This window comes from Pinus tabuliformis, chromosome X (assembly GCF_031772625.1).
Source record: "Pinus tabuliformis cultivar Carrire ecotype Pingquan chromosome X, CPIR1, whole genome shotgun sequence".
Taxonomy (NCBI): domain Eukaryota; kingdom Viridiplantae; phylum Streptophyta; class Pinopsida; order Pinales; family Pinaceae; genus Pinus; species Pinus tabuliformis.
In genome coordinates this window covers 1,415,569,471-1,415,593,825 of record NC_142308.1, presented here as the reverse complement: position 1 = coordinate 1,415,593,825, position 24,355 = coordinate 1,415,569,471, and the positions used below count along the sequence as shown (strand labels likewise).

General features: G+C 41.4%; 1 protein-coding gene across 1 annotated transcript in view; it reads right to left on the bottom strand.

Annotated features, from left to right (window-relative positions):
* Window positions 1-24,355, bottom strand: part of LOC149145338 (inorganic pyrophosphatase TTM1-like) — a 220,988-nt gene that overhangs the window by 65,787 nt on the left and 130,846 nt on the right. Inside the window, exon 6 of the mRNA XM_089447507.1 lies at window positions 538-732. Within this exon, the coding sequence (XP_089303633.1) occupies window positions 538-732 (195 nt within the window). The remainder of the gene's footprint in view (window positions 1-537; window positions 733-24,355) is intronic.

Below are 24,355 nucleotides of genomic sequence, written 5' to 3'. Positions count from 1 at the left end.
ACAGCAGGTTTGGAATAATATATTTGATACAAAGCATGGTTATGTAATATTTCTCTAATTCCAGTGATGTTAATTGGAACTTAACGCAATGCAACTTTTAGACTGAGTACTACAGAGAATTTTTTTCAGTACCAATATTCAACTCAAAAGTTAAATAGGCCAAGGTACAGATAGGAATTTGGCTTTATATCTCATGCAATTTTCTGTGGATCATTGACTTATTTCTACTCTGATTTTAACTTGTTTCTTGTTCGCAATCGCAGTTCAATCTTGAATAAGCTTGTGTTCAAACTGATGAAGGATGCACAACAAGCTTGTCAAAGAGTGCAAGATATATGCTACCATCAAGAGCAACACAAATTCAGGAGTTCAAATTATATCCTAAAACCTCATTGCTGATAGTGTCTGTAATGAAACATAGGCAGCTTTTTCTCCACCAAAGTTCTTTTTCCCATCAATTAAAAAGGACAGTTATGATAGACAGATATAAAACATTTCGAATCTACATTCAAAAATAAAGAGAGAAAGGCAATGCACCTGCAAATACTTTCGATTCAGTTGTTCAAGCCAATCCATTTTGATGCAAATCCTTTCATCAGAAAATACACGACTGCTTCTTTTTAATATTGTTGCGATAGTGTACCCCAAAGCCATCAGTCCTCCAAGAAGGCGCACACTAACTTCAAAAGTAATCCTCGGAGATATGATGAAAGGGTTGTCTGTGACCCACTCCTACAATACATAGAAAATAGCACCGTTTGAGAAATTGTCTAGGAACAATGGTTGAAATATTAGATGGTTTATGATGTCGATAGGATGTAAAAGCAAGCCTGTGCAATTGTTAAATAATTCAAAAATCAATCCCACATTAAATAGCTGATCTACAGAAAAAAATGAAAAAGCCAACTACGGCATTCTCAAATAACATTTGAAAATAATTATTAAAATATATGAGATTCCTCTCCACTCTGAATCGATAGAGCTATCATGCTAAAAAGTGTTGCAATAATAAAATGCATTATTCTCTCCTTGGTCTTTTGATTTCTTTATTTTAACATTACAAAATTGGCGCTTAAATCATATAATAATATTTTTTTTGGTTGAAATTTTTTCACATATTATCTGAAACAACTAAGTACAACATAATTCGAGATAGTTACATCATATAGACAATATGGGAACTGGGAAAGTCCCAATCTGCAAAAGCTGAAAGGTCGTCATATGAATTGAGGATTCAACATCACTGCAGATAGAATGTCAGTGAATTTGCAAGAGTACATTCGGTCCCCGCTTAAAACTCTACAAATCCCCAAAATAAACAGAATCAGGAGCCTAATTGAAAGTAACTTTGCAATGGTGTTTCCACAAAACACCTTGCAACCAAAAAGCCAAAGTAATTTGTAGCTGTCCCTGACCATCCAAGTGTTCCCTGTTACCCCTCTTTCAGCAGGGATACCCCCTAAATTTTTGACAAAGGACCATATCATTTGTAAGCCCAAATGTGTGCAATCTATGGCCAGCCACCATATAGGCCACGTGGGATGAAGTGTAAAAGTGTATTCTAGTTCCCCCTGGGTGCATGGTCATAACCAGTCTTCTTAGTTTCATCTTCATGGTACTTGGTTTTATGGCTTTGCTAACTGCCCCCTGGTGGGTAGTAACTCACTGCCTTGATGGACATTCGTATGTCCTGGATCGGTATTTGGGCATCATGGAGGTGGATCTATTAGGGCACATGGTTTAAGGGAGCACTTGTTGTATTAGCCCAGTACAAGGTGATTTCACTATGCAAGGGTGGAAACATCCATTTTATCATTGCTTAGCGGACCTATCTTTTATTCCCCACATGGACCATTACTCATATGTATATGCACCTCTTTGGCCATGGCCATCATCGTTCATGGTGGTTTCCCAATTCACCATGATTTTCTGCTCAATGAGGCAACATTTCATGTTCTCCTAGGCAAGGAAAGAGATATATTGCACTCTTCGGGGCAAGCCAAGTCATCTCCAAGTCAAACCACCAAAAATGCCTTCTAGAAAGTAACTTCCAACTTTCCAAGCATTATTTCATCATTAAAGGTAGGCCAATGTCTCTTGGGGTAGTCATGACGGTTAAAAATAGCAATATGGCACACCTTATGAGCAAAGCAAGGGTCACATCCAGTGAAGAACACTGCTATGGACCAAGATCAAATAAAAAACAAGGTGGTCAAGCCTTAAATCATGAAAGCAAGATAATTTTAGACCAAATCAAGGAGTCATCCACCTTTTATCTAGCCATTGGGGGTCAAATAAGGTTTCCCAAGTAAACATTGAGCATCTTAAGGGAGACATTAAGCCTTTCTTGCCTTCCTATTTTTTTTTTGGTTGGTATAACCCATGGGGATTTGAACTTTGAATCTCATGCTTTTACATATTACTTCATAACAAGGCGATCACCAATTGAACTACACCCCGTGGGCTCTTGTCTTCCTAAAATTATTCCAAGGCAATCTCACCTATTTTGGACTACCCTAAAGTTAAGCCTCTCCCAAGGGGATTGTTACCCCTTATGTCAACAAATGTGCATACATATTTTTGCAGTATATTTTGCCACCATTGTAAACCCAAGGTCACAAGTCAAAAGCATTGTAACAACCATATGAGGCTTCGTATCGGGGATCCTAGACCTGTCTTATTGTCTATATATTGTTGTGTTGGTTAGACCATGGATCTCTTGGAGTTCATCCCGAGTTCCTTTTGTCCTATATAGGACTGGAGGGCCTCAAGTGAGGTTACTTGAAGACTCATAATTTACGGGACTTGGGAGTCTACTTTTGTAGGGATGATCACCAGTGTATGGGATACCCTAGCCCACATTAAGGTGCACCTACATCTTACTGCACGGTTAGAGTCTATAGAGTCTGTAGGAGATTTTGGCTTTGGTTTAGTATCCCTTAGACAATTCTCATGCATGGTAGTCTCATATTGGCAACTTTCACATTTCTCTAGGTAGTTCACAATTCTTAATGCAAAGTGGTCCCAACAGTTAAAAGGTCAACTTGATCTCAGTTTGTTCAACTTGATGAGAGGAGTGTTGAGTTTTCATAGAGTCTTCTATACTGATAATTACTTCATATGATTTAGATCTTTTTACATTCTTATCCATTATTCCACCATTAATTAATTACACATGAGACATCAACAACATAATATTTATGATAGTAGGATCATGAAGAGACAACTGCACAAATAACACAATAGTTACCTTGGGAAAACCCACATGGGAAAAAACCAAGCAACCTTTTCTTCAGAGAAATTCATCAAATTCAACAGAGATGCATCAATCAAATACAAGGTCAAACAAACCAACAATAAAGTTGGTCCATTGTCCTCCTAGTCAAGTCAACTGGTTGCTCAATAACTTCGATCTGATCTGCTCTGCTAGGGCATAATTTCGACCTCATACTTTGCCCTAGAGAAGTTCAGTCTTTCTTGTTGAAATTTGTAACTAGGTTCGGTCTTCATAATATTTTATGTACTCTTGATTTTATGTATTTGAGGTAAAAAAAGAAAGAAAATTATTATTGTTATTTTACAGCATGGGTTTCATGCTCAAGGTCATTTTTATTAGGTCAAAGCACCCATTATGTGCTTCTAGGGATTGTTAAAAAGTCATGGAGTCAAAGAAGCAATTATCATGTGTAATAGACCCTGTTGTTGCATAGAATGTCTAGGCATTACGACAACGGCTCAGATCGGGCGTTGTCACCTTGATCCCCAATCTCTCCATTTAAGCTATCTCCCAAAAGCAGGCTAAAGGGGGTAGACCCTACGGAAATGGAATGAAGGAGAACTAGTTGGGAACCAACCAATTCGGGAGACACAGTGAAGCGACCAAATACTTGTTTTATATTTAGCAAGACTTATAGGATTCAATTAGATTTAAGCAATTGATACCAGTGCCTTATGGAGTCAACTATCTTGCTAGGAAATTTAGGACCAAGTAATTGATTTGCAACTGTTGCTCGGATGAATGACTATCTTATATGAAATGCAGATCCTAAAGCTAATGTGAGATGCAGGAATCTTGGTAAATTTTAGTTAAATGCTTATCTAAGTTTAAAGCCTTCGATCCTTTCTATATTGAGCCCGATTTCATAGTAATTGGCAAAGAGAAGATAAGGTGAAGCACACTAAGGTGTGATTAACGATACCTCTCCTAAAAATCTAATACACTGGCTGCCTCTAGGGTTGCAGAGAGTTGTGGCTCTGACGACTGCAAGGTCACTGTTTTAAGTACTATTAAAAGCGGGCTTCTCAAGCAAAGATGGATGGGTACCTATCTCTCTATCGACCAAGCTTATGCTTAGAAGTAAATTTTAATTATTCAGAACTAACTTAATATGCAAATGCACGAGGTGATTAGAATATGAGATGAAGTTAGTTACAAGGATGAAAAGCGCTTATGCCACAATTTGCTTCAGAGTTATGAGCCAAAACCTTTAATCGTCCAAAATGGATATTCACTTTACTAGATTGTAAGATAAATTTCTCAACAATATGCTTGAAATATCACAATGTAATGCCCAGTTAAATCACAAGCCTATCACTTCAATTTATCTAGAATCTTTCAAATGCAATTATAGCTCAAAGAGAACAAAAGCTTCTTCACAATTTAATATCAATGCCAAACATACTTAGATTAGGAGACAAAATATATGCAATTTACCACAATTTCATGAAAGAGTACTTAACAATTACTTGAAAATTTCGCCAAGAAATATGCAATAAATATCCAATAATTCAAGTAATTAAACCACACTTAGAATTACTTTAACGACGAACAATCTCAATAGATGTCAAGCATAAGAAAATGTCCAAAACCTTAGCATGCAAAATACTTTAGCAATTAAATTTCGAAATTAAATACCATGAAATTCAAATGTTGAACAATTCAAACAATTCCAGAATAAAAATGTTTTTTCTTAAGTGACCCCAATTTAGAAAAAAATCTTATTTTCCTATAGTCAAATTTTAGAGATAATTAAAAAAAAAATGTGGCTTGACTATAGAGAAAAAAAAAAAAAAAAAAAACTTTTAACACCACAAAATTTCCCTTTAAAATGTTAAAGTCCCAAACCCATAACACAAAAAAAACCCAAAAGGAACTTTAGATTAAAAATTTAATTATTCCTTCGACAATTTTAATGTGATAAAGTTCATGAATGAAGAAAATTTTTAAATGTGGCAAATATGAGTAAAAGGCTTAGTTAATTAAAAATTTTAATGGGCCAAAGGCCACATAAAAATTTTAACTTGAAATTGTTGAAGCCTTTTAAATTTCCTCTAAATTTAATTCCTTTCTTAAAGCCCAAAATGAAAATGAAAATGAAACTGATTTTTCTTTTCTTTTGTTTAAAAAACACAAAATCAAAATAAAATAAACAAAAGCAAACAAATTTTAAAAAATAATTCGATTTTTTTAAAAATAAAAGATCAAAATCAAAATCAAAATTCACACACAAAAAAAATCGAAACTTCAAAATGAATTGAAAGGAAATTGTGAAAGGGAGAGTAGGGTTTTTGAGTGACGACAGAGGAGATGGCAGCGCAACAAGTAAAGAGACACGACTGTTTGCAGGTCGAGGATGAGGGAGCATCGACAGCAGATGCAACAAGGAGGGTCGCGGATGAGGGAGCTTGGGCAGCCAGCGAGGAGGATGCAGTATGAGCAATGATCCAGGTGGATATTGGTGGCCACCTGCCAAGTCCACCTGGACCCCCACCATTGTCTTTCTCAGCATTTTCAGTTTCCTTAATTGTAGCACAACTTACTATTTTTAGCAGTTTTTCGGGTCCTGAACTTCCGGAGCCGTTTTGAGGCCCTAAACGACGTTTTTTGGGGAATCCAGGGGCAACATGGGTCCATGGAATGGAGCAATGTTGCCCGTTCCAACAATGATAGTGCTCGGATAGATCTTTCTAATGAGCTATTGTACGCGTCAAACGGAGATCATGTGCCAAAGTTACGACCCCGGGAAGTTGATGTACCAACTTACCCCCAAACGGGGCCCATAGTTTGGCGTTTCATCTCCTAGGGTTAGGTTTTGGAATGTTAAGGGTTTTCCATTGTTTCTCAACAATAAATAGGCCTTCGAGCCTCATTGTAACACAGTTCAGAGGCATGTAGCCATCACATCTCTTCTCAGAGATAAGCTACCATCGCCCTAGCTGGTTTATTTCTATTTCTGATTGTAAGCATATTTCAGTATTTTCCATTAATGAAATGAAGTATTATTTCCGCTGCATCTTTGTGTATATGGTTATCTCTGTAATTTGTTGCGTTCCTGTTTAAATCCGGATCAGTGGTATCAGAGCGGTCTGCTTTTTCTCTGTTTTTCTTTGCATGTCCCCAACAAGGTCGGGATATAAGGAGTTAGGGCTTGAACTGGTTGAACCTTTGCAAGACCAGCCTCGCAAATCCCGACGGCCTCCCATGGCGGACGAGAAGAAAGACGAGGGGGCAGGAGATCCCATCAAAATCTTGCTCGAAGAAGCCCTCGAGCGACAACGGAACGCGATGATGGACAGCTTTGCTCAGATCCTTCAGCGGCTACCCAAAAGCAACACATCGGCTTCCAGCAGCTACTCTGGAAACGCCACACCCTTTAAGGTACAAGTTAATTTTGAAATCCCCATATTCGAGGGTCAGATAGATGCCGATGCCGTAGATAAATGGTTAAATCTGCTAGAGGGTTATTTTTCTGTTCATGAATTTTCGAGTCGGGAAAAGATTGTTTTTGCTCTCCTCAAAGCAGCCCCCCACGTCAAGGACTGGTGGGAAACCTACTGCGAGCAGAAGGATGAAAGTACTGGCTCACTATTTTCAGCCGCACCCACCTGGGATTCGTTCCGGGATGCCATCAAGGAGCAGTACTACCCTGTCGGGAGCTATGAGGATGAATACATAAAGTGGACCACGCTGCGGCAGGGAAGGGACCAAGACGTGCCGGAGTTCACCAATCTTTTCCATACCCTTCGCACAAAGTTGGGTATCAAGGATTCGGAGCAACATTTGATACTCAAATACCGTGGCTGCCTGCACAAGTACATCCAGGAAGAAATACAATTCCTAAACATCCCCTCGCTCGGCGCAGCATACCGGTATGCCGTCAAGGTCGAGCAGAAGTTTAAACAAAAGAAGCGAGACTTTGGATCTGCGAATCCAAAGCAGGGGAAAGGTGCCCCTAAACCACAGAACAAAGGACAAAGCCAAGGCGGGACAACCCAAGACAACCAGCCGAAGCTGCAAGCAAAGAACAGCGCCGCGAAGCCGAGAAAGGACACTGGAAAATGGTGCGAGTTCCATAAGAGCTCCACTCACAACACAAGTGAGTGTCGGGCCAAGCAGTCACTGGTGGCTGAGCTAAAGGTTTCAGAATCAGATGCATGTTCCGACTCTGAGTCAGAACCCGATAAGGGGTATGAAAAAGGGAAGCAGATCATTGATGCGGACCCCAGTGCCACTGTTGCTACCGCAAAGATCCAGAAAAATGAACCCGAAGATCCAGAGGAGGAGGAGCGTCTCTTCCACTCCCAGATGTGGGTAAAGGGCTCCCCGATACAGTTCATTGTTGATAGCGGGAGTCAAAAGAACCTCATTTCGGCAGAGGTCGTGAAGCGGTTGGGCTTACCGACCACAACACATCCACAACCATACACCATTGGGTGGCTTCACCAAGGACGAGATCTTCGCGTGAGCCAGCAGTGTCGCCTTCCATACAACATCAAGCCCTTCACGGATGAGGTATTGTGTGACATTGCTCCCCTTGAAGTTTGTGATGTATTACTAGGACAACCATACTTGTGGAAGCGACATGCTGTGTATGAATCAAGGCCCCGTGCTGTTATTATTACATTGGGAAATAAGTTGTTCAGGATACCAGAGGTAGCACCACCTGCCGCCCTCTCTTTGATTACTGCAAAACAATGCAGTAAGATCATTTCCAAAACCAGGAAATTTGTTTTCCTGATGATACGCCCTCAAGGAACAAAGAAGACAGTGGCCGCGGCCTCCAAACGGGGCCCCTCTGCACGACAACTACAGATGGACAAGATTGTGGAGGAGTACGATGACGTCTTCACCTCCCCGGCAGGGGTTCCTCTGCACTGTCAAGTCAAGCACTCCATCGATCTGACCCCAGGTGCGCCGCTACCCAATGGACCAATTTATCGGCGCTCCGTTCTGGAGAACGATGAAATCAAGAGGCAGATTCAGGAGCTCCTGCAGAAAGGTCACATCCGTCCAAGTTCATCGCCTTGTGGGAGCCCGATCGTGTTGGTACAGAAGAAGGATGGGACGTGGAGACTCTGTATTGACTATCGGGCACTGAACAAGATCACTGTCCGTAATAGGTACCCGATCCCGCGGATTGATGACCTCCTAGACCAACTAAAGGGGGCGAAATATTTCAGCAAGATCGATCTGAAGTCAGGATATCACCAAGTACCAATCGAACCCTCCGATGTGTGGAAGACTGCCTTCAAATCCAAGGAGGGCCTCTTCGAATGGTTGGTCATGCCTTTCGGATTGACGAATGCTCCTGCAACCTTTATGAGGCTAATGGATGACATCTTGCGGCCATTCACCAACTCCTTTGTAGTAGTATACTTGGATGACATTCTGATCTTCAGCCAGAGTTGGGAAGAGCACCTCCACCACATCCGACAGGTTCTCCAAACACTGCGGCAACACAAGCTATGTGCCAATTTGGAGAAATGCACTTTTGGCATGACCCAGGTTCAGTATCTGGGATACATCATTGATGAACAGGGGGTGCATGTCGATCCAGCCAAGATCCAAGTCATTCGGGATTGGCCCTCTCCAACCACTCTAACAGAGCTCCGCAGCTTTCTAGGTCTTGCCAACTTCTACCGCAGGTTTGTGTTGGGGTTTTCTCATATTTCTTGGCCCTTGAGTCAAGTCACCAAGGGCGGGGCGAAAGCAAAATTCTTTTGGTCTGAATCTCAACAGAAGGCATTCAGGGAGTTGAAGGATCGCCTCTGCACGGCACCAGTGCTCGCGTTACCAGATTTACAACAACCATTTGAGGTCGAGACAGATGCCTCTGACTATGCTATTGGGGCAGTCCTTACTCAACATGGACATCCAGTGGCATATCACAGTGAAACACTTTCAGACACAGTCCGGAAGTACCCCACTTATGATAAAGAGATGTATTCCATTGTACAGGCCTGCCGACAATGGAAGCATTACATTTTGGGGAAGGAAACGGTCATCCACACAGACCACCGACCTCTGCAGTTCATACAGACCCAAGGGAAATTGCAGAATGATCGCCATCAGAAGTGGTCTACATACCTGCAACAGTTTCACTTGAATATCAAGTATAAAAAGGGCAGCACCAATAATGTTGCAGATTGCCTCAGTCGACCACCGATCATGGCGCTAACCACCGTGCTCAACTCTTGTGGGCACGAGACTTCTGATTGGCCACTTCTCTACAAAAGCGACCCAGAATTCGGCCACACATACCAGACACTCTTGGAGGGTCGGCAGGTTGCAGATTTTCACCTCCAGGATGCCCTATTATGCCACCTCGGTCACCTTTGTGTTCCTTCAAGCGAGCGTGCCAAGATGATTTGGGAAGCACACTACAGTCGGGCTGCTGGGCATTTCGGGGTCGAGAAAACAGTGGCAGTACTGCAAAATTATTTCTATTGGCCGAATCTTCGACAGGATGTTGGGAAGTACATCCGATCATGTACTGCCTGTGCCATTGCCAAACCGACCATTAAGAAGCACGGCCTCTATACCCCGTTGCCTACCCCTAGTCGACCTTGGGAATCCATCTCCATGGATTACATGTCAGGCCTTCCTTCCACTAAGCATGGAAATGACTGTGTTTTTGTGGTCGTCGACAGGTTCTCGAAGATGGCCATTATGGTGGCCTGCAAGAAGAATATCACAGCAGAAGCCACTGCTAAACTCTTCTTTGAACGAGTGTGGGTGCACTTTGGGATCCCACAGTCTATCATCTCAGATCGGGACAGTCGGTTTCTCAGCACATTTTGGTCCAGTCTCTGGTCAATGCTGGACACCAAACTCACGAAGTCCACAGCCTTCCATCCTCAAACTGATGGCCAGACAGAGGTTGTCAATAGAATGATTGTGCACATTCTGCGCATGTATAACTCAAAGCATCCACGCACATGGGACGAGAGCCTCCCCTATGTTCAGCACAGCTACAACCGAGCTCTTCACAGCTCCACTGGCCATAGCCCTTTTCAGGTGGGTTTGGGATTCCAGCCACTATGCCCCATTGATGTGGCCATGCCACTTGCAGCTACTCACATGAATTCAGCTCATGTCCAGTCCGAAACAGATAAGGCCACCAGCTTCATTGAGCGCATCCAACATATTCGCCAGCAGGTCCATGACATTCTTGAGAAATCAAATGCCAAGTACAAGCAGCGACATGATCAACATCGGGTGCCACACAAGTTTCAGGTGGGCGACAAAGTCTGGTTGCATTTGCAAAAGGAACGCCTTACTGGAGCCTATCGGAAATTGAGACCACTCCAATATGGTCCTTACACCATTACTAAGGCTATGGGAGACAATGCATTTGAGCTCAGCATTCCCCCATTCCTTGGCCTGCACCCAGTGTTCAATGTGGACCGCCTTCGGCCATACTTTCCACCATTGCTAGACACATCCGACATTGCAAAACAGCTCAAACCCACAGAATTAAATCCAGATTGCATGGAACAAGCTGCAACTGATCGGATCATGGACACACAGATCAAGAACACTCGCCAACAGAATATCCAACTGTATCGAGTTGTCAAAGCAGGCCAACTCCTTCAGCAGGGCAAGTGGCTCACCAGGGAACAAGTTCAGCAGAAGTTTCCTCATCTCATGGAGGAACTCAACGCAATGGGGACCATTGCTTCCTAAGGGGGGAGGAATGATCCAGGTGGATATTGGTGGCCACCTGCCAAGTCCACCTGGACCCCCACCATTGTCTTTCTCAGCATTTTCAGTTTCCTTAATTGTAGCACAACTTACTATTTTTAGCAGTTTTTCGGGTCCTGAACTTCCGGAGCCGTTTTGAGGCCCTAAACGACGTTTTTTGGGGAATCCAGGGGCAGCATGGGTCCATGGAATGGACCATTGTTGCCCGTTCCAACAATGATAGTGCTCGGATAGATCTTTCTAATGAGCTATTGTACGCGTCAAACGGAGATCATGTGCCAAAGTTACGACCCCGGGAAGTTGATGTACCAACTTACCCCCAAACGGGGCCCATAGTTTGGCGTTTCATCTCCTAGGGTTAGGTTTTGGAATGTTAAGGGTTTTCCATTGTTTCTCAACAATAAATAGGCCTTCGAGCCTCATTGTAACACAGTTCAGAGGCATGTAGCCATCACATCTCTTCTCAGAGATAAGCTACCATCGCCCTAGCTGGTTTATTTCTATTTCTGATTGTAAGCATATTTCAGTATTTCCATTAATGAAATGAAGTATTATTTCCGCTGCATCTTTGTGTATATGGTTATCTCTGTAATTTGTTGCGTTCCTGTTTAAATCCGGATCAAGCAAAGAAAAGGAGATGGCGGCGAGGGAAATTAGGGACACAGGGAGAAGGGAGGACACAGACAAGAGTTGAGGATGAGCTGCAATGTGGGGAGGAAGGGAAATGCAGGCAGTGACAAAGGGAAGAATGGAAATGAATGCAAAGGAGAGAAGACGCAGAATAGAGGGAGAGCTGGGAGGAAAAATGCAATCAGGAAGAAGATTGCGATTTGGCAAAGAGGGAGAGTCGATTTCAGAAAAACAAAGGGATCAGTAGGAAGAAAAAACGCAGGAAATGGCAGCAGAGGAATTTTGAAGGGCTTCCAGGCAGCAAATGGTAGCCCAAGAGCCTTAAAAAAAAATTCCAGAAATTCCTTAAACTGATATTCTTCTACTTCAAATCTGTCCTCAGAAAAACTTATAAAATCCTCAGATGAAACCCTCAGAAAAATAACTTTGAATAATTTGTCCTTGCAAAATGGTATTGAGGCCAGATCTTACCCTCTAAGATCTACATCTTGCTTCAAATTAAATTTCTCTTTCAAATCTGCACTTGCAAAACGAAAAAAAAATACCCAGATCCCAAATATATAAAAATGAATAAAAACCCCAAAACTCTAACTAAAAACAAAAATTCAGATCTATACAAAAAAATTACAAATTTATGCACAAAGGTTGCAAATCTATTAAATCCACTGAGGAGTATGAGTCCAACTCTGATCTAAATGGATCCTAGAAAACCCTCTAAGTCTTCAAACATTCAAAACTATCGCAAAAGAAGAACCTCTTAAAAATTCGGATTACACTATCAGGAGGCAAAAACATGAAGAAATAGTGGAAAAATAGAGTATCGGCAGTTTAACACTACTTTGCATGAGAGCCTTTAGATCTGGTCGATCAACAGTCCAGGTCCGATCGGCATATCGCAATCAGCAAAGAAAGACGGGGCTTATCAGAGGCGACCATATAAATGTTGTGATAGCGATCAGCGGGGTCAACAAGGACCATCGATCAAGCGTGCAAGTCGACGACCCAGGTTAACCCGCAATATCGTATCGGCAGATTTCAATGGAGCGCTTTCAACAGCTCGGGTGCTCATGTGATATGCAATTGCGACAAGTCGCATCAAAGCAACACCACGGAGCGGGGGCCGATACATACGCGACTTATGATATATGTCCGGACCCGACGGGGTTATCAATGATATTTGATGTAATTTGAGATCCGGAAAACATGGTTTTCCTTTGTATTTGCGATTTTCGTTAAATAAACGAAATACAAAGGATAAAGCACCGATGCGATGAAACCAGACCCGAAAGGGTTTCTTAATGCTATTGTATGTTATTTCAAGTCCGATATGAGCGGGATTTTCATGTTTTAATGTATTTTTAAATACAAAGGGAAATCACGATACAAGCGGGATTTCAGGAGGAACAAAGGTGGTAAATGGTTTTGGCCGAGCTCCGCCCGAGCCCATACACTGGCTACCACGTGTCTAGGCTAAGGAAAAAGAAAACCACCCTTATCGGGCGGTTAACCCGCGTACGAAAGAGCCGTCCGAAATGAACCACAACCGTTGGATCTGAATCTCCCAGATCAACGGTGGAGATGTGATGCGATTAAAAGGCGGACCTGATAGGAGTTATAAGGCGGTTTCATAATGTTTCAAGTCCGATAAACGAAAGTTTGGCGATTTTTCACAATTTTTAGTGTATTTCTCTGTGAACACAGAGAACGCTGTTGCTAGGGATTTCAAAGGCCCGATGACCCATTCCATTACAGTACAGGTGGCCACCATCCCTGAAAGTGTTTAGCAATGATTGCTAACGCTCAGAGGGGGATCTGAGCGGACAAAAGGCTGGGAAGCCAGAGAGCCCGAGAAGGAGAAATGAACAAACAACGCTAATTGGCTTTAAAGCCACAGACAGAGAGCAAATTGAGGCAAGGCAGTGCTGAGACAGAGCAACAGAGACAGAGAGTCAGTGAGGAGAGTCTGTGTACTCAAAAGAGACTTGGGGGATCCAAGTAAAGCCTTATTGTTTTGTATTTGTTGTGTGAGGCTGAATTTGAGCTCACTGTTGTAAAACTCTGTTTTTTAAGACATAATAGAGAGGTCACCACTGAAGGTTGGACCAGGAGACGTAGCCCAGGAGTGTTGGGTGAACTCCTTATTTAAACTCGTTGTGTTTATATGTGTTTGTCTATTATGTTCTTTAACTGCTTCACTATCTATGTATTTCACAATCTTTTCAACCCATTACACAAAGTAACATAGAAAAATCCATGCACATGAGTTTGTAATACCTTAATAATTGTCTAAGATCTTATCATCAGATCAAGTGATATAAGAACTTTAGGTTTGCTAAGGTTAGACAAGATTGTGCTGGATTGTTGAATGCTAACTAGGTCAAAGCTCAAATTAGGAGAAGGAGAATTGGTTGAGGTTAACCCAGAAATTGGAAGAGTCTATCCTAGGAGGAAAATGGCAAAAGAAATTCCCTTGGAACCAGAATCTCAGTTCATGGACAGTTTCATGACGATGAGAGTCATGGTGGAAGAAATGTATCGGGAATTTAAGAAGGATCGAGGTGCAAGCACCTCAACACCCGAACGAAGCAAAGGAGAAGAGGAACCTCTTCTATTTGCTCATTCAGAAGGCAAAGGGAAAGGAGAAAAGCCTCCTCCATCAACACCTCCTTCTAGCTCTGAAAATAAAAAGAAGAAAACATCTTTGATTAAATTAGATGTAAAATTTGATTTGTTGGACTATGACGGAGAATTAAATGCAGAAAATCTAGATAACTAGATTAGATAGATTGATGTGTATTGCAGGGTGCAGAACATTGATTCGGAAAGGACTAAAATTCAGCTGGCTAGCTTTCGCCTTCGAGGAACTGCTCTGGTGTGGTGGGAAGGCAGGACCCAAGCCGATTTGAAGAAGCATGGTAAAATTCTTTCTACTTGGAGTGAATTTGTTTCTGCCCTTAAAAAACAGTTCTATCCACTAGCTTATATGCAGCAAGCCATGATGAGTTGGCAAACTCTTCGCCAATTAAAGGGGCAAAGTGTTGAAAGCTATACTTAGGAATTTAGAAAAAGAGCTTTAATTCTAGGCATTTCTCTAGACTCACCTGAAACTTTGTTGAAGTATATAGGTGGTCTACATAGCTAATTGAGGCACACCATTCTCATGTTTAACCCCACTAGCATAGATGAGGTATCCATTCAGGCTACACATTTGGAGGCTAGACGCAAGAATGTGAACCCAGAGAATGGGGGATCATCAAAACCCACTGAAAGCAAGAACAAGGAACAGAAGAAGCAGAAATGGAAAGAGAGGAAGGCAAATGTTGTACCGAAAGGCAAACCTTCATGCACTCACTGCAAGAAGGATGGACACGATGATGAAAATTGCTAGTCTTTGCATCCGGAGCTAAAACCAAGAAGTTCGATGCCAAGAAGAAGAAGACTATTGCTGCTATTCAGAAAGAGTTGGGGTCAGACTCAGGTGATGAAACAACAGTCGCAGCCACAGGTATAAAAAGTAAAAATTCTGAAGCATCTACTAGTAATTCTGCACAAACTATTGATAATGAAGAAAATGAGAGGAAAAGACATGAGCTTTTTCATATTAGAGTTATTTCCAAGCATCAAAAGATTCATACTTTATTTGATAGTGGTTCACAAGTAACATGATTTCTGAAGCAATTGTAAAGAAGTTAGGATTACTAACCACACCTCACAAGAAGCCATATCCATTAGGTTGGGTATATGATAAAGCAAAGCTACAAGTGACTAGACAATGTAAACTTAGGTTTTATTTTGGGTCAGCATTTGTAGATGAGGTTGAGTTAGATATCGTTCCCTTGGATATATGTGAAATTGTTTTAGGAAGTCCTTACTTGTATGATAGAAAAACCATTTTCTATAGAGCTGAAAATAAGTATCAACTCACCAAAGATGGAATAGAATATATTGTAAGAGCTCATAAACTCAAAAATAATTACACTCATAAATTCAAGGCAGATGAAAAGAATTGTAAATTCATGCAAGCAATTTTTACTAATGGCTGTAAAGGAAAAGAACCCTGATAAAACCAATATATTTGAAGGCTGTGATGCTAAACAGAAAGCTGATTTAGAAAAAGTTGTTTCAGAATATGATATCCTATTTCAAGAACCTAAAGGTCTGCCACCCAAAAGGGAAATTGTACATGATATTCATTTGCAGCAAGATGCTCCATTGCCTAACATTGGAATGTACAGGTTATCCGCTTTAAAGAATGCAGAGATCAAGAAGCAAGTACAGGAGCTGCTCGAGAAAGGGTTCATAAAACTAAGCACATCACCATGCAGATCTCCAATCGTGTTGGTGAGAAAGAAAGATGGTTCGTGAAGGATGTGCATTGGTTACAGAGCACTGAATAAAATAACGATCAAGAATCGTTACCCCCTTCCTCGCATTGATGATCTATTGGATCAACTGAAAGAATCAAAGTAGCAGAACAAGATACATGGAAGACTGCTTTCAAAATAAAGCAAGGGTTGTATGAATGGCTAGTTATGCCTTTTGGCTTAACTAATGCTCCTGCCACTTTCATGAGAGTTATGAATGATGTACTCAGGCCTTTTATTGATGATTTTGTAATTGTATATTTAGATGTCATTCTTGTTTTCAGTCAAACATGGGAAGAACATTTGAAGCATGTAAAGCAGACTCTAGATGTTTTGAAAAGAGGAAATCTCTATGTTAAGTTATCAAAATGTGAATTTGGCAAAACATCTTTAAATTATTTGGGTCATATTGTAGGGGATGGTGAATTGAAGATAGATCCCTCTAAGGTCAAAGTCATTGTGAATTGGCCTAAACCCAAATCTGCTACAGAAATTAGGAGCTTCCTAGGAGTAGCACAATATTGGAGAAAGTTTATTGCTAACTTTTCTTTGATTGCAGCGCCCTTACATGCTTTAACAGGATTGAACAAGGTCTTTCAGTGGGGAGGCAAACAACAAAAAGCCTTCAACACCTTAAAAAAGAAAATTAGTACAACACCAATACTAGCATTGTCAGATCTTCAAAGACCATTCAAGATTGAAACAGATGCCATGACTATGCCATGGGAGCAGTGTTGATGCAACACGGTAAACCCATATGTTATCATTCTGAGACATTTAATTCTACAGTAGTTAATTATCCCACATATGATAAAGAATTGTATGAATTAGTACAGAGTGTGAAAAAATGGAAGCATTACTTAATGGGCAACGAAACAGTTATACATACTGATCATCAACCACTTCAATATTTGCACTCACAAACTAAATTGCAGCAATCAAGACACTATAGGTGGATGGGTTTTCTACAACAGTTTAATCTTTTCATGAGATATAAGAAAGACATACACAGTAAGATTGCAGATATGTTATCCAGACCAATCATAAATGCATCTACTATACTTAAGCATAACTCAGTACTGCATGAAAGCTACATTGAACAATATGCTCAAGATGTAGATTTTAAATATGTATATGCAACCTTAAGTCATGGCAAACAAGTAGAAGAATTGGATTATCATGTCAAGGACCAACTCTTATATCATTTGGGAAAATTATGCATTCCTCAAACTAAAAGAGTTAACATAATCCCAGAAGCACATACTTCTCTAATATCAGGTCATTTTGGTGTAAGTAAAATAGTTGCACAACTGCAAAGGTTCTATCATTGGCCAAGAATGCATGAAACAGTTTCTAGATATATTAAAATGTGTACTATGTGTGCTAAAAGCAAGCCCAACATTAGAAAACTAGGCTTGTACACTCCACTTCCACTTCCTTCTCATCCTTGGGAAAGTGTTTCCATGGACTTTGTTGGGGGATTGCCAAAATCTAGAAAAGATCATGACTATTTATATGTTATTGTGGACAGGTTCAGCAAAATGTGTATTTTAATACCTTGTAACAAGCAGATTACAGCTGAACAAATAGCGAAGTTGTTCTTTCAGCATGTCTGGATTCATTTTGGGTTACCCACTTCTATTGTCTTTGATCGAGATTCTCGATTTGTTGGGAAGTTTTGGTCAAGTCTATGAGAGTTGATGGATACCAGATTGAAGAAGAGCACAACATTTCATCCACAAATAGATGGCCAAATAGAGGTGGTCAACAGGACAGTGATCTAGTTGCTCAAAGGCTGTTGCGGCAAGCATCCCAAGCTTTGGGATGAAGATTTATGTTATGTGCAACATGCTTATAATCGTGCCAAGCATTCTTCTACACAGAGATCTCCTTTTGAGACTTGTTTTGGTTTTATACCAAGGTCTCCCTTGGATTTTGTCTTTCGTAAAGACATAGCAGTTGATGGACACAGTGATGTGGACAAAGCAACCAAGTTCATTGAACAGATCCAAGAAATTCAAGGCAGTACAGGAACAACTGGAAAAGAGCCAAGCCAAGTACAAGGCAAGGCATGATAAGCATCGAATCGAACATAGCTTCCAAGTTGGTGATCAAGTCTGGTTGTACATCAGCAAAGACAAAATGCAAGGTGAAGGTAAGAAGTTGAAGCCAATAAGGATCCGAAGGTACATCTATGAGGATGTCAGGTCCGTCAGTGAGCAATGGCTCGTCGAGCCAGAGGGGTGGTGCTCCGGGCAGCATGCAGAGCAGTCCACAGAGCAGTTCACTAGGGAGTCCACTGATGGACAGTTCACACAGTACCTCTGCTTCTACAGGTTCAGGTGCAGGCAGGAGGACAGCAGACAGACAGTCAGGAGTTCAGGCTCCTGATGATGATGAGGAGGAGGAGTTTCATTCTCCAATGGGAGAAGTGCGCTCAGGGAAGAGGAAGCCCAAGTGGCTTCAAGACACCTTGAGAGATGAGCATCTGTTGATGAGCCTAAGAGGCCGGTCAGAGAGAGTAGACAACCTAAGAGGTTTTGTAGCTATATGGAAATGGCTACCAGCGTCCTTGACTCTGAGCCTTCTAGCTATGAAGAGGCAGCTGGCCAGCAGGTCTGGAGAGAGGCCATGCAGGAGGAGTATTCTTCTATCATGAATAATGATGTTTGGGAGGTGGTGCCGAGGCCTGAGGGCAAATCAGTGGTTACTTCCAGATGGCTTTACAAGGTAAAGCATGTTGCAGATGGCAGCATTGAGAAATTCAAAGCGAGGTTTGTCACTAGAGGGTTCTCCCAGGTAGAGGGAGTTGATTATGAGGAGACCTTCGCTCCCGTGGCTCGATATACTTCGATCCGCTCCATTATATCGATAGCAACAGAGATGGGTTGGAAGATCCACCAGATGGATGTGAAGATTGCATTTCTCAATGGCTTCATACACGAGGAGGTGTACATTGAGTAGCCACAGGGCTTTGAGTTGCATGGGAAGGAGTCCCATGTGTGCAGACTGAAGAAGGCCCTTTATGGCCTGAAGCAAGCTCCCAGAGCTTGGTACTCCAAGATAGATACATAGTTGCAAGGGATGGGTTTCAGAAAGAGTGAGGCAGATGCGAACCTTTACTATATTGTGATAGGTGAGAAGCCTCTCATTCTGGTGTTGTATGTGGATGACTTGGTCATTACAGGTGCAAAGAGACTCATAGAGCACTGCAAGAGAGATCTTGCGGCAGAGTTTGAGATGAAAGACATCGGCTTGATGCATTACTTTTTGGGTTTGGAGGTGTGGTAGGAGGGGCATTTCTTCCTGGGGCAAGGGAAATATATTGTGGACATCCTTGGCAGATTCCACATGAAGGATAGTAAACCCATGTCGACACCGATGATCACCAACTGGAAGAAGCTTCATGCTTCGAATTCTGAGGTGGTGGATCCCACATTGTACAGGCAGCTGATTGGTTCCTTGATGTATTTGGTCAACACTAGACCAGATATTTGTTTTGCAGTCAACACGATGAGTCACTTTATGTGTGAGCCTAGGAAGGTTCACTGGGTGGCTGCAAAACACATTTTGCAGTACTTGCAGGGGACAGTGGACTATGGTCTGGACTACAGGTAGGGGTGTGGAGTGAGATTGGCAGGTTATACTGATTTTGATTGGGTAGGTTGTGCTTCTGATAGGAAGAGCACTTCAGGGTGTTGTTTTGGGTTGGGTTCGGCAGTAGTGTCATGGTTCAGCCGGAAGCAGCAGTCAGTAGCATTGAGTTTAGCGGAAGAAAAGTATATGGCAGCCAGTCTAGCTAGTTGTGAGGCCATCTGACTTCGCAAGATGTTGTTTGGCTTATTTGGTCAGCCGTTGAGACCTTCAATGATTTACTGTGATAATCAGAGTTGCATTAAACTCACGGAGAATCTAGTATTTCATGACAGGTCAAAGCATATCGGGATCAAATATCATTTCATCAGAGACTATGTTCAGAAGGGAGCTGTGAAGCTTGAGTATATTCCCACTGATGAGCAGGTTGCAGATATTCTTACCAAAGCCTTACCACAAGGCAAGCATGTCTACTTCAGAGACAAGATGGGTGTGGTGAGGAACACCTTCCTTGGTAAGAAGGAGTGTTGAAATTTGGTACCGGAGGACAGGTGGTTCCATAAGGCTTTGATCTTTGGCCTAGGGAAAAGTGTCCAAAAGAATTTAATTTTTCTCCTAAAGTGACTTTATAATTTTTATAAAGTCAAATCTAATTTAAAAGTGACTTTAAGTGATAAAGTTACTAAAGTCTAATTTTAAAATGACTTTAATAAAGTCAATGTAAAATTAGAAAGGAAAAGTGACTTTGGAAATAAATGACTAAGTGCGTCTTTATTAAAGTGGAGTGAATTAAAAAATAGAAAGTGAGATTTAAATGAGCATTTAATCTCAGCCCTAGATCTCAATCTATTTCAGCCATTGGATTTAAGGATTCCCCAAAAGTCACTTAGGGTTAGATTAAAGGAGGGAAAGGAGGAAAAGGTCATTCATTCTTTCATGAGCAGATTGAGAGAAGGAGAGCAAGAGAGCAAGGGAGATTTTTGGACAGTGAGGAGAAGGAGGCAGCAGCTTGGCACACATTCCAAGGCAGCGTTTCAGCAAGTCCGTACAGTTGAGTTAGCACATAGTGAAAAGCAAGTTTTGGGCATGATTTTCTAGAAAGGCCGTACGGCAATTTTGGTTCAGATTCCAAGGAGGCCATAGAGCAAGTTAGCACAGAAATCGAGCAGAAAATCTGTAGGTTGCTGGCACATTTTTCAAGGGAAGCCGTACAGCAAGTGGTTGTACCTTGGCACACTTTTCTAGGCAGAAATCCATACAATTGTATCGCTATTTTCTACACAAAAATCGAGGAAAACTTTATAGCCGCATTTATGGCAGCATGCACGCTTTTCTAGGCAGTTCGTACAACAACATTTAAGGCTGAAATTTGGGCACAAAAATCGAGGAGGCCGTACAGCATTTATTGCTGTTTTGTTTTGCTGTTTGCAAATTTTTCTAGCTGGTTGTGAGGCATAGAAAACGAAATAAGTTGTAAAATTTTGCTTGCTGATTTTTTGCTGAATATTTCTCTCACTGTAAAAGCATTTTCCAGAAATAAGAAAGAGCTTTCGAACTGGTTTTCCCCAAGAGTTGTAGGGGGTTTTTCCAGGGTCACCTTGACCAAAAATCACTGTGTTTAAATGTGTTGAATGGCTGTTTGTATGTGCTGATATTTATTTCTGCATTTTCCAGCATTCTGTAATATTTCCAGAATTTGTGTTTTCAGCAAAATTTATTTTCCAGTTGTTGAATGTATGGATATGGGAAAGGGCATTTAACTATTTTGGAGAAATAAGGTGAAACTGAAAACCAGGGTGGGAAATGAGAAATTTCTACAAGAACAAGCTTAGACGCACTTTCAGCTTTAGCGTAGCTAGTCATAAGCTATCTACTTGGAATTTTGGGATTCAAATAACCGAAGAAGAAGAGATCGAGGTAGCTATTTCGGTCACAACATCCTTCTTGCAACAGGTGCAAGAAAAGAGTCTTGCCCTTTCAAAGGACCAAATAAATCAGTTCCTTGCTTATGTTAAGCAAGAACCAAGTATCCCTTTGCAGATTACCCAAGTTGGCGAAACATCCCATCCTATATCAGTAACAACGACTAGAGTTTCAGCTATGAGTGCGGCCATCCAAGCTATGCCACAAGAACCCATGTTTTTTCCAAATTTCCAACCTAAGATCGAATTGGAGAATGCAATGAGTCTCTTCAATAGCTGGACAATGAAAAAACAAATTGATGACCCTCCCCTTTCTCTTCGCAGCATTGCACAACTCATTATTAATGGATTTGATGGCTTAGCACATACATGGTGGCATTACGCCTCCACAGAAGCCCAAGAAGCCATCCTTGGCCATAATGATCCTGTTGTTCAGTTGCTAGTTGCTCTACATGCATAGTTTGTCGGCCTTACAATTGATGAAGATCTAGACCATTACAGTGAATTGTTTATGTCTAACCAGTTAGGCAATCTTGGTCTTATGGAAGATTATTTTTGTCAAATGCAGGATTGGCTCATTCGATCCAATTCCTAGGCTAATACAACATACCTCAAGAGGTATATCCAGAGTATTCCTGGCGTTCTTCCCACAACCATCAACAAATATTTTCAAGACAAACATCTTTCCCTGCCAGGCATGACCTTAGCAATGGTCCATGGCCACATCAAGAAAGTCATTGAAGAACATTGTTTAGCTAAACGTACTGACTTCAAGGAGTACAACAAGATCTTTTCAAATAAAATTTGCACAACAGTTGGCCAGATGCCCAATTGGGGTAAGGGACCCTTCAATCCCGACCCCAAATGCTCTTGTAAATCGAATGATCTGCACAAGAAGCATTGGTCCTCAAAGAGTAAGTTTCAGCCAGAAGGTTACAAGAAGCCATATTACCCTAGAAAGAAGCCTTTCCAGAAAAAACGACCATTCCTTCGATACCGAAAGACTCCGGCTAAATCAGTTTGATGTTTTATTTGCAATAAGGAAGGTCATTAGGCAAATGAATGTCCACAAAAAGCACGGAAGCCAAATATAGCAGCTCTATTTGCAATAAGGAAGGTCATTGGGCAAATGAATGTCCACAAAAAGCACGAAAGCCAAAGATAGCAACTCTATTCACAGATACTGTAGAACTTACTATGTGGGATCTGTTCTACTATGATTATGACGAAGACCCTATTGGAGAAATTTATTATCTAGAAGATGATTCTGAGGCAGAAGAAGAAGATGGAAACCATGTTCCCGGTTTCCATGGTAGTTCTGATGATGAAGATAATTTGCAGTCCTACCACTTTGTATGTTTTCTATGCCTAACAAGCGGCTTGCAGAATTAAGGCAAAAGCTCGAGCAAACACCGCCATGGCAGATAAATCATGACGAGATAAAAAAAAATCGACGCTGCCATGACTACTTCAAACCATCCAGAACTTCAGTCATCCAGCCAGATGACGACCAAACAAAAGGAGAAGGAGATAGCCTATTCTGTTCCTTCTTACTAGCATCCTACTAAGTTATACGACGACCATCCAGGTAAGTCTCTCTCTCTCTCTCTCGCCAATCAACCTAAATTGTATATTCCTCTTACCTTCTGTCCCCCTGATTGTAAACCATATTCCTTAGATTGTTTACTTGATTTGGGCGCTCAGCTTAATTTAGCTCGCCATCTTTTTATTCCCCCTCTCTACTGGGAGAATCAATGGAGAGCAGTGTTAGCATTACTGGTTGAATGTTTTCTCCCCACGTCAGGTAATAGATTTCCCTGTATCCATCCAAGACCATCCAGTTCAATGTACATTCCTCGAACTTGATGACATTCCGGCCAACATTATTTTAGGTTCTGAATTCTTTACCCATTGGTCTCCCATTTCTATTGACTACCACCAACTCATATTTTCCATGACTATTTCTGGTAAGTCCATACGGATTCCTCTCAAAACTTGTACATTCTCCGTCCCTCGCAAGCAAAAACTAGAACAACCAAAACTTGCAGAAGTCTAGAAAAAAGAAAGAATCATTTCTTTCGCCACATCTCATCGTCAAGATTATTTGAAAGAAATTTCTGAAAATATTATCCAGCAGTGTACTTCAGATATTACCAATGCTTTCTGGGCATGAGAAAAGTATGTGATCGATTTACCATATCCAGAGGATATATAGATCAGACCACAGAAAGCATCCACTGCTCTAATGAGTCCAACCGAGTTGGATAACTGCCCAAAAGAGATTATAGATCTCTTAGACAAGGGCCTAATCGAACCAGCCAAGAGCCCATGGGCGTGCCAAGCATTCTACGTCAACAAGCATTCAGAGATCAAAAGAGGCCAACCTCGCATGGTGATCAACTACAAGCCCCTAAATGCAGTGCTAAAAAATATGGCATATCCTCTACCAAATCAAGCAGCGGTTCTCCAAAAACTGAAAGGATGTAACATCTTCAGCAAGTTCGATCTTAAATCAAGTTTCTACCAAATTGAAATAGCTGCTAAAGATCGTTATAAAACAGCATTTGTTGTCCCACATGGACAGTATCAATGGAATGTGTATATTTTTTAGATCCGAAGGTCAGAACAGTGACACGTGGCACTTCATACAAATTCGCTCTTCTAAAAAGGTATATAATCAGGTCATCTTGGGAGATTGTGCATAACTCTTTCTTGGAGAATCTAAATTTGATCAGACTGGTGGCATTGGAAAGAGGATGCAGAGGGCTACTGCAGGTTGCAATTTCATAACTGGATGATCTGAAATTATAGAGATACATCAAATTCAATATCGAGCCCCTACAAAGTAAAAAAAGGTGTGT